We start from the raw sequence: 11480 nt of genomic DNA, 5'->3' as shown, positions 1-11480 counted from the left end.
AGACGAATTAATTGATTTCTCAATCAAATGTTGATAATTGTGAATAAGTATTGACAGAAAGCTTTTCATAAAAATGTCTTCACATAAAGATCATATGAAGAACAAACACATGAATGGCTGAATCATGGCTATAACACAGGCCACAGTGAAGGCTTTAGCAAAGGAGTAAATTAATCAATTGACCAATTTATGAAGATAAGAAGATTATATCTATGAATCAATGAAGATGTTTTCATTTCAGAGTAAAAGTAACTTTTCTATTTTTGTTACGAAGTGAAAGGGATTAAATGGAGAGGCCAGTCTAAGTATATTGGTTTTTGAAAGAGACCTGGTCCAATATGATCTAGATGAAAAAGCAGTGACATCTCTCTGTGTTGTATTTTCACTAACAGAATAAAGGTCTCACAGATGGCTGGGTTACAGCATCGAGGCTTGGCCCAAAATGTCAAGCAGATTTTCACAAAAGCTAAGGGGAGAGAAAAAACGGCACTCAGAGTTAAGTTTCCCCTTAACTGCAGAGTCGGAAGCTACGAATCGGAAGCGGACTTCAGCGTCGCCATGATCCCCTCAGACAGCAACATCTGAGAGGGGAGGGGGCGGTTTGTTGACGCTGTCACCTGAACAAGTGGGCAGTATGTAGGCGGTGGTCGTCCAGTCAGCGCCGGTGGGAAGGCCCACGGAGAAGTAACGACTGCGGCTCGTTACTCGTTACCAGTTTAAAAAGTAATGACACGGGATTTACTCTTTACTTCAGTTGCCAGTTGGCGTAGACCTGGTTGGATGTTCACACAGCGTCACCCTGGCCGCAGCCTCCTGCCATGGATGCCTTAAAATACATCCCCCCTGCTCATAGGAGGCTGCGTGCAAGTCCCGCCTCTTTTATTATGATTGGCTGATCGTGGTACGAACGTCACAATCTCGAGCGTGTGATTGGCAGAGCCTGTTTGGGACAGCGTTTGAGAGGTCTACTCGAGGGCAAAGGCTTGTTTTTGTCCCAAATGTGAGAGACTCAATTATGGGACCACGATTTCGTAATTGTGACAAAAGTTTATCAATCGTCATCATTCATTGTCTCTCCGATATCTATATAATGAATACGAGCTCAAATATCAATATCATTATTATCCTTTTGATTAAAGTGTTTTGGAAAATGTTAGATACGTCTTCACTGATGTGAACAGATGTAAACCTTTACAAGTAACAGGAAGTAATGTATGAATCGCTATGATACTGAAGAAATCTTCAAAACCTGACCTGATGATTCTCAGGCAAGTTCTGAAGCATCCTTATTCTTCTTATCTATCTTTCTATCTATCTATCTTTCTATCTATCTATCTCTCTATCTATCTATCTAGTTTCCAATAATGAATCATGAATTGAGATACAAGAATCATGTAAAACTGTGACATGACCAGTAGAGGTAATGATTAACATTACTATACTTAAATATAATTTGGAAGTAAGTTCTACTTTGTCATCAATATACACTAAGCACCATACTATTACAGCCTCAAGTCTTAATGGGATGGATTTCACACGATGTTAGAAACAATCCTCTGACATTCTGCTCCTTGTTGACATGATTGCATCATATCATTTCTGCATATTTGTCAGCTGCACATTCATGCTGCCAATCTCCTGTTCTACCACGTCAAAGCTGTTCTACTAGATTCAGATCTGGAGACTGGGTTCATGAAACCAGTTTGAGACGATCTTTGTGACATGGAGCATTGTCCTGCTGGAAGTAGCCAATAGAAGATGGTTAAACTGTGGCCATGATGGATTAAACATGGTCAGCAACAATACTCAGATAGGCTGTGGCATTTAAACCATGATTGATTGGTTTTACGGGGCTCAAATATGCCAAGAAAAAAAATCCATCCGATTACGCCAGCACCACCACCACCACCCGCCTGGACTGCTGACACAAGGCAGGCTGGGTCTATGGATTCATGATGTTGACACGAAATTCTGACCCTACCACCTGCGTGCCACATCAGATATCCACATCCATCAGATCAGGCTATGACTTTGACAGGAGGGGAACCCAATGATGTCTTCTGCTGTTTCATTTCAACCATCTTATTCAAAAGATGGAAGTGTATGTACTGTATGTGCCTTCTGCCAGAATGATTGGCATGTTGGCACTGAAAATTAGTTTCCAATGATATGGCTGAAATGACTCATGAATTTCTGACAGCATGCCAATGGCTGAAACTCCTGACATCCTGAATGACTGATGTAAAGATGTCTACACTGAACAAAACCGGAAGTAAAGAATAAACACAAATAACCTTGATTCACATAATAAAATTTAATTGACATAGGTTTCATGAATTCAATGTCCAACCTTTTCTCATTATAAAAAAAATAACATTTCAGGACTCCATCGGATGGGTAAAAAAATCTATTATCTACAATGAAAAAAAAAACCCACAAACACTTAGGTGGACTAACCAATGGAGAAGTAACTATATGGATAGGATGTGTAATGTGATGCCACACTGAGTCATTTTTTCCTACAAACACTAAGTTTAACTACAAATTGTATAAAATGCATCCACAGAATTGGGCAAATGAGTAAATACATCTAATAAACACTTGGCAAGAAAAAGAATTTCTGTGCAACATCTTCACATTAGTATCACATTTCAGTTTTTTCTCAGTGGACGCAGGTTGCACTTAAGATGCTGGGTCCATCCCCCAGAGTACATGGATTGAAAAAATAAAACTCAAAATATGGGGCATCACGTAAAAGATAAAGGACACAAGTCTAGCATCAAGGCTGAATGAGTGTCTCTGGAAAAAAAAAAAACAAACTCTGTACCATTTACAAAAAACATTTAAAGCAAAAAAGTATCCACTAATGACAAATTTTCATATTTTAACAAACCAGGGTCTAACAGAGTATATGGCTTCGCAGCTGTCATCTCCTCTGTGTCACTGAGCCTGGTTAAACAAAATTTTTCATTATTGTCCAACCAAATCCGTATGAAAATAAAAAGCTGGTCCTAAGTGCTTGACCAGTAAAGCTGAGCATGGAGAGGAATCCTCCATTTCAGAGAAGACCAGTTCTTAGGCTCAGCAGCCGCATGGCCAGCTTCCTGGAAGACCAGTGTACGAGTAGAGAGAGAACAGAAGAAACAGTGGTGGAGTTTTCGTTGGTGGTCTGTGACAGGGGGGTGGGGGGGTGACAGAGGAGAAGGTGCGGCAGATGGTTTAGCTGGGGTGAAGAGTCTCAGGCAGGGTAGAGTTCACTGACAGACATGATGATGATTTTGGCGACAGTGCTACGAGACTCGGATCATCTGAGCCACCGTCTCATCTGCTGCTGCCTGGGCTACCTCCTGCTGCTGCTGCACACGAGGACGACAGAGGATCAGTGAGGTCACCATAATGAAATAGTAGGAGTTTCATTCATAAATGAGATATTGCCTTTTCCAACAAAGAGAAAACTAATTACACACAAAGTATTAACAGAACAAGTCAGTCAGAGTAAGTTTGGCAGTTTACAGAGCTTATTTGACAATTTATGACATACTTACAGGTTTAAGTCAGTATATGTTTATGACTGAGTGATGATGTACAGGTGATGTTATTCTACACAGCTTTTTGCCACACCTGTGCCAGGGCCAAAGCCATTTCCTCTTTGTCCTTAGGGGAAAAGAAACGTCCTCCATCTCCTCGCTTACGCTGCATGGCGTGACGGTGGCGAGACTCGTGCAGGTATTTCTGTCGCAGAGAAAGTGAGTGTATAGGATCATGACCAGTTTAACATTATGAATACATTGTACAGTCTGCACCTTTATGCAGCTTTCTGCTCATTGTTTTGACTCTCTTCTAAACCCATACATGAAATCTCAGGCAGCCACTCCCTCCACGCAAGATGATATACAAAACAAGCCCATCACAAAATGGTAGCCAGACAAAGTAAACGAGTAGCTAGTGAGGAACAAGACCTCACAATGCAAGGAGACCTTCGATGTGCCCATGTGAGTGGTGTAAGGTGATGACTAATATGCCATACCCTCCTTTCTTTGGGGATCTTGCCCTCAGCCTCCAGCTTGGCCCGGGCCTGTCTTCGCTTCAGGATACGATGGTACTGTTTGGCATTGACATAGAGCGGCTCCTCCTCGAGCATCTCAGCCCCTGGCAGGGGGATACGTTGCATTGTGGGAACTCCGGCACCTCCAGGCACCATCTGATAGAGACACACAGACACAAACATGCACAGTGCTTAGACCCTCTAGCATAAAAATCGTTCAACAGAATATACTGACACAAACAAGCAGTTAATGTTCGAATGGTTCAATAAATATCACATCAATCATCAGACCAAAACTGATGTACAGTACAATATCACGTTTAAAAACTGATGTCAGAGGCCCTGAGCACCCAAACAGGTGTTTTCAGTCATTCTACAGGTCGACACTGGCGATATGCTGAGAACAGCATAAAGTCATCAAATGAATGTAGGGGAAAGTTGTCTCACCCTAATAGGTACAATAAATTGAAGAGATCCCATTCAAGCACAGTCTGTATATAAGTTATATATATTTATATAAGTCCTAAGCAAAATAAGTGAAAGCACATGTGTGGGTGGACAACAGGTGTTAGGGACTTTAATTAAACATAGTAATATTCATTGCAATTAACTATCATTTTTAAATAATGTTGCCTAAAAAGTTTCATGGTTCATTTTGTAAGATGTTTAATACAATTTACTAGCAAAAACAACAAAATGAAGTGTCACCAAAATAATTAATAATGAATATCACTGCAATGATTCCACTAAAAGATAATTAATCCACTACGCCAAATTTCTACAGTTTCATATTGTGCAGAAACAGGCAGTTATGATTAGCACAAACATTATAAACTAAATACTAAATAATAATCACTAATAATCAATAAACTAAATAATCACTACATTTAAAAAGACATTTTAAGTTCTGTGACCTCCACCACACCGCACGGCCTCGTGTCAGTCTATATTTAAAAAAAAAAAAAGAAAAGGTAATAAGATGCTGGGTACCTCTGCACAGGGTCTTACCATGACCATTCCACCTGCATTGACCATGTTACCGGAGACGGGCAGGGTGACGGTCACAGTGCCTTGGCCGCTGTTAGTGGTGTTGGTGTTGGCACCCCCTGCCTGTACAATCTGGGCGCCGGCCAAGCTGGCAGCTGGAATTGTGATCATTCCTGAGAACAGATTATCATCACAGTTCTTACTCAAAATGACAACTCGACAGTACACCTGCTTATAAAGTCTACAAAGCACAAAGCAAACAAGAAAGGTAGGAGAAGACGGAGTTTACCCTGCTGCAGCACGGTACCGTCCGCATTGACAGGCTGGTAGACGATGGTCTGCCCGTCAGCTGTCTGTGCCACCTGCTGGCCCTGAACGCTGATCTGCTGACCCTGTGGAGCCACAAGTAAGGAGGAAAGACAATTAGTATCAATATAAATAATAAGTTTGATGAAATGAATTTGCCACTCAGCTGGTCAGAATTTAATACCTGGTTCTGTCCAGCAGTGATGGCTGTCTGGGGCTGCTGGATGATGATCTGCTGGGGCTGACCCTGCTGGCCCTGTAGCTGGAGAGTCTGACCGCCCTGTAACTGGATCTGACCCGGCTGCACCAGCTGGATCTACATACACACACAGTAACACCCAGAGATTGGTCTTAGTTTGATAAACAATACGATGGCTGCAGTATAGACTACAATACTGAGGCCATAATCTACCAGTACTATTTCACAGAGCACCCAGTATCCCTGTGAAGGATAGTGTGGTACATTTTCAGTACAGATTTACAAATTTATTTAATTTATAAATCTAGTTACTAAGCCTTATCCCTTACCTGCTGTAGTCCCTGAGCTCCAGACACAGGGACCTGCATTATGGTTTGCCCCTGTCCCCCTGACATGGCCTGCACCATGATGGGTTGCCCTGATGATGTGATGAGCTGCCCGCCGCTCACCTGGACCATCAGAGGCTGCCCCTGGACCTAGAGGGAGATACAGAAGGCTGTTATAGGAGCACTGATGGTGTTTGTTAGCTCAGTATCACTGATCTGTGACTTACAGGACTGCAAGCAAGCGATGTTGAAACAGGAACATCCAGGATACCACATCATAAATAAAAGTCTTCAATGATTTGCTGTCATTCTTTCTGTTTTAGGATATACTGACACAAACCTGTGTACAGTATACTTTCAGTTACTTTTGTCATGAAGTTAGGCTACACTTGCAAAATACAAAACTTCTGTATTCAGCGGTTTTGTATTTACTGGAATACTACTGCTGAATCAAGGTTATATGAAGCTCATTTCAATCCAATTTGTTTAAAAGCACATGATTAGATAAGATGCTATGCCATCAAATGCATTCACATGTACGACTTGACAAGAACTGATGGTCCAACTAACATCCATAAATAAGTGAATGACCACAATGGACAACTGAAAGCCTGTGGCAGCAGTTGTGCCATAGAGAAATGCCAGGGGGAAGGGACCACCTGCCATTTTGTAACACCAAATATACAGCAAGATGATGAGAAGTGACAGCCAGCAATGATGATGGATCCATGTAATTCAACGCCAAACCCAGAAGGTTGTTCTACTAACTGCAAAACACATCCATGTGATGAATGTTTCAAATTGCTTTCATACTCATCATGAAGAACATCTGACTTGAAAATCTTGCTTTTACAAGCAAGAGACAAACACAGTTGCGACAATCAGTAGCCTTTTGTAATTTCCTTAGCCATTAGAGCATAAGTGAAAACCTGAGGCTGACACACAACACACTGTGCCAAGGAACATGCAGTTCAGGCAGCTGTAAGACATGCTGGGAAGGGAGGGGGGGTGAACCAAACAGCACAGAGATGGGTCATGAAAAACAGCCCTGGTTGTAGCATGCAAACTGGTAGGCTGTAACACTGTCATGACACTGACACAGGGCGGCGGTGACACCACTACCTGGAGTGTCTGCACCTGCTGGCCTGAGGCCGTCACCACTGGCGCCTCTGTTTGCAGCTGCACAGCTGTCACTGTGCCCTGTGTCTGCAGACAAGGCAGGACAATATAATCTCAGACAAGTAGTCATCAGGAAAATAGACTGGATCTGGATTCCACTGGAACGCTTTGATGCTGGTACCTGTTACCTGTGATCCTACAGCAGAAGGTGGGAAAACATTTGTTTATCACAACCAAATTCACCTGAGTAAGTTATGAGCTCACCTGCTGCTGGATCTGTCCATTGGCAGTCTGCACAACTATCTGCTCCCCAGTAGTAGTGGTGGCAGTGGTGTACTGCTCCATAGCTTATTATTGTCACAATCCTCCTCTCCTGAGACAAAGGAAAGACACATACAGTATTAGCTGACATAAGATGAATAGTTTTCATCAATGTATTTTATATACAGCCCACATCATTCTTGACCATCCACGAAATAACATGTTTCCCAGCCCTTATCTAACGTTACATGTTGACAACTCATTGTTCATGAACAGTTGACATTATTTACATAATTTACGGTCACCTAAATTCAGTTTATCACGCTGCCATGTGTCATAACATGTCACATGTGTCTGAAATTTAGAGATGAAATATGAACCTCACAGTCGGTGATACAGCGGGGTCAGCTGCTGGGTGTTGTTTTGTTAACTGATATATTCGTATGGGAGCTAACGCGGCTAGCGTCAGTTAGCAAGCTAAAAAAGCCTGGTAAACGCTAGAAAGCTCAGAACAGAGGCGACTCAACAGGTAACCAGTTAACGGCAGTCCTTAGGTGTGTTGTTATTAATTATAGTTTATGATAATTTGCTTTACTGGTGGGTAGACGCCGCTATTGTCAACCACCCCTTTGTTTTAGATTCGATGTTTTAGCTAAGAAGCTAGCGTTAGCCGAGGCATGCGGACCACCATAGATCATCATGTTTCCTCGCAGGAGCAGACACCGAAAACAAGAAGTTATTTGCAGCCCAACCAGCCTGGGACGCAGCGGCCTAAATCAAACTGCCATTTGAGTTTTTTTCCTCTCTTGCATTTAGCAGGGTTAGTAATTTGGTTGGTCCATGACAAACCAATCCGTGCTGACAACTACCAATGCCTTCAATCGGGTCTCCCTTACCGTATCTTCGCTGTCCGGTTTCCCTCTGATTGGCTCTAGTACAGCTCGCTAAAGCCCAATCAACAAAGTGAGCGGACAAAATGGCGCAAATGAAACAACGGCGCCCCGGGAGGAGGTGCGCAGCTGCGTGACACATGAACACAGGGGCAGAGCGGGGTGCAGAGTCCGCTCTCACCGCCAGGTGTCGCCGTTTGACTAACATCCTGTTGTATAACCATCTTTCTTTAATGTTTTTCACTTCACTTTATCAAATGACGAACAGTATACATTTTATAGACAGGGGGCACAGAGAGTAATGCCAGAAAAGCTAAATTCATACTATTTTTAAACAACAGGAAGGGCACCCATAAAATTTTAGACAGTTTTCCTGGGGTAGGCTTTATTATTTCATCAACATATCTATTTCTTGCATTATTGGGAGTAAAAAAAAACAAATAGCTATTGAAACATATAATGGATTATATATATATATATGTGTGTGTGTGTGTGTGTGTGTGTGTGTGTGTGTGTGTGTGTGTGTGTGTATACCTTATCTATCTATCTATCTATCTATCTAAACTTCCACAAAAGAGGGTGGCAGATGGTGTTTATGTGGATATAACTTGTGTTTAAATTATTTCTGTGAGCTAATTTCCATTTAATAATCAATCCATCTGATGGATGGATTTGGAAACTTATTTCAGTATGGAGATTTATGTGAACTGACCATTTAGAGACTACAATAAAATGATAAATGAAATTTTTTTATAAAGACCACTCCAATTCCCCTTAGAACAATGATTCAACAGAGTTTGGTGCACACACTAGTATTGCGCACTATGTGCACACTAGTACAACAGAGGGGTCTGAAGCAAGCAGTTTACTAATAAGTTTGTTAGAAATGTTTTTATCAACAAAATATTAACACAAACAAGTGAAAAGAAAATCTGTTCTACAAAAACGGAGGCGTAGAGGTGAGGAAAATAAGAAAAATGATCTATCCATCCAATAATTTCTTGCAGAAAAAGATTTTAATTGGGATAACAATTCTTGTGGATTCAGGCTGTATCTGAGTGGGCTACCTTTTCAGAGTTAGCTAAGGACAGAGGGTGTTGTGTGACATTGTTAAACCCAGTCAGGCAAATTTGTAATCTGTGATCCTGTCCTGTGATACCAAGCGAAATTCAACTTGACCTGACTAACTTCAACCTAAGGATGTATTGCTACACCCACTAAATGTCTCTTAAAGCAGAAAAACATAGATTCCCTGGTAAACATTATTCTATTCATAAATGGAAATATTTTTATATATACTTTTATATATATATATATTTATAAGTTTTTTTTTCCCCTTTTGTGTTTCCTGGATTGTTTATGCTGCTTGAACAATGCTGTGTCTTTCATACTAATCAACATTAATTCAAGATGAATATATACAATCAAATTTTGTACAATACAGAAAGAAAATACATATACATATTTACATGAACACTTTCTTTTTATCACCCCCCGTCCGGTAGTCGGCAGTGCAGCACGCTCTTTATGTTGCAAGGCTCATGTTTGCGGAAGCACATCCACGAGTTTAACAGGTCTACGACCCTTTATTTTTCTCCCCATCCCACCCGAAGTGGAGCAGGACCCGCCCCTACCCTGCTTCTGATTGGCTAACAGTCTGTTGGTTTAGTCACAAAGGGTGTTGCTTGGTTAGGGTTAGGGTAATCAAATCAGGGAAAGCCAATCAGAAGCAGGGTAGGGGCGGGTCTTCGGCCACCTCGGGTGGGAAAAAATAAAGCGTCTGCGCCATATGTTCGGAGGTTTTGGATTTGAAGAAGTTTTTCCTTTTGTTGTAAAATAACGGCGAAGCAGTGAAGTGAATCCAGTGAGCGTTACAAGAAGAGGGAGGTCTGGTCTGTGAGTGGATAGTTTGATGTTATCCTGACACTGGACTCACTCTATAAACCTTCTCTCTGACAAATCAAGCTAACGATATTGGCTACACAAGGCAGGACACAGAGTGAGCATGGCCCGACCTCTGCAGGTCCTCTCCCTCCTGTCCAGGCTCGGTTCCCTGCCAGTGAAAACCACAAGCAGCTGTCGGTTTGCCAGCAGAGGTGCCAGCGGGGCGTGGATGGGACAGAGCCATGTGCGCAGAGACAGAGCCTCAAGATACAGCGATGAGATGTCTGAGGAGGAATTTGGACTGGAGGATGTAGAGGATGTAGAAGACAAGCTCCAGGCCTTGGATGAGTAAGAGTCAGCAGGAGTTTTATTCCAGTGTTGAATGTTGTATGCTGTGTGTACAATCTGTGACACTTTAAAACCATGTCTCCCACGTTTTTCAGTGAAGGGAGGAAGAGGCAGAAGACTGTGAAATACCACATACTGAGGAGGCAGATGACTGCACCAGGAGCTCCACAGAGGAAACTAACCTGGGATACTATTGAGCAGATCAGGTGAGGAGCTCCGTTAAGTCGGCCCAGGTGCGTAATCAATAAGTACCATTCACTTAATATAGGCTTTAAATTAAGTGTTGATCAATTCTCAGATATCTGAAGCAAGAGCAACCAGAGGAGTGGACAGTGGAGCGTCTGGCTCAGGGCTTCTCTGTCACCCCTGATGTCATCCTGCGGGTCCTCAGGAACAAATTCGTCCCATCTCCTGAAAGAAAATCCAAGCAGGATGCCAAAGTAATGGCTGGACTGGGTCGGCAGATGCTGCCTTCAGGTGCTGGGGCAGGGAAGGACAGACTGAAGCTGCCTTCAGGTGCTGGGGCAGGGAAGGACAGACTGAAACTGCCTGGTAACTGTGCACCAGCCAAACTCTCATCTGGAAGTAGAGAAGGTGCTTTAATCTCTGCAGCTGACCACACACCAATGATACGAGGAGAAGGCTCAGGGTCCCTGGCCACGAGTCCTGCCCCTGTTACTGTTCTGCCCCCCCAGGTCCCAGCTGGTGCCGGTAGAGCCGCCACAGTGACAAGATCAACAGAAGAAGACAGAACTACCAACACAGCTGCGGCAGAGCAGGACACAGAGGAAGAGGAAAGCTGGGATGGACAGGTGTTGACAGAAGAAGAACTTGAAAAGTTTATGGAAATGCAGAAGGCCGTTCCTCCTGTGGCGCAAGTTGGGAATGATTTCTTTGACACAGAGGGAAACTTCTTGTATAGAATCTAAGCACTTTTTGTTGAACTGTCAGTTAACAATGTTTGATGCTCAGGGTTGCCAATATTACACTTATCATAATCAACTCAGCAACCTTTGGAACAGATGAGTAGTGTACAGGCTACACACAGGAAAAACAAGTCTAACAAATAAAATATATTTTGTATTGCAGCTATTTATTTAACTTTTTCTCTGTCT

General features: G+C 42.5%; 2 protein-coding genes across 13 annotated transcripts; one reads left to right on the top strand and one right to left on the bottom strand.

Annotated features, from left to right (window-relative positions):
* Window positions 1-2299: 2299 nt before the first annotated feature.
* nfyal (nuclear transcription factor Y, alpha, like) lies at window positions 2300-8263 on the bottom strand. 12 transcript variants are annotated; one of them, XR_008828737.1, is made up of 10 exons: window positions 8140-8263; window positions 7247-7355; window positions 6983-7069; window positions 5867-6013; window positions 5523-5654; window positions 5322-5424; window positions 5036-5205; window positions 4028-4201; window positions 3546-3732; window positions 2300-3356 (listed from the first exon to the last, which is right to left on the bottom strand). XR_008828737.1 is itself a non-coding variant. In XM_056385946.1 (10 exons), exons 2-10 carry the CDS (start codon window positions 7325-7327, stop codon window positions 3291-3293), a joined length of 1071 nt encoding a protein of 356 aa, XP_056241921.1. In that variant the 5' UTR covers window positions 7328-7355; window positions 8140-8263; the 3' UTR covers window positions 2300-3290. The 12 variants fall into 12 exon arrangements, 10 of the variants coding, with proteins under 10 accessions (XP_056241921.1, XP_056241926.1, XP_056241927.1 ...); XR_008828738.1 differs by having other exon boundaries at window positions 2300-3353; XM_056385946.1 differs by having other exon boundaries at window positions 3622-3732.
* Window positions 8264-9888: 1625 nt separating this feature from the next.
* Window positions 9889-11453, top strand: ngrn (neugrin, neurite outgrowth associated). Its single transcript, XM_056384767.1, has 3 exons — window positions 9889-10365; window positions 10461-10571; window positions 10664-11453. Exons 1-3 carry the CDS (start codon window positions 10139-10141, stop codon window positions 11292-11294), a joined length of 969 nt encoding a protein of 322 aa, XP_056240742.1. The 5' UTR covers window positions 9889-10138; the 3' UTR covers window positions 11295-11453.
* Window positions 11454-11480: the final 27 nt, after the last annotated feature.

This window comes from Seriola aureovittata, chromosome 9 (genome assembly GCF_021018895.1).
Source record: "Seriola aureovittata isolate HTS-2021-v1 ecotype China chromosome 9, ASM2101889v1, whole genome shotgun sequence".
NCBI classification, from domain to species: Eukaryota; Metazoa; Chordata; class Actinopteri; order Carangiformes; family Carangidae; genus Seriola; species Seriola aureovittata.
This window is presented reverse-complemented; position numbering and strand designations above follow the sequence as displayed.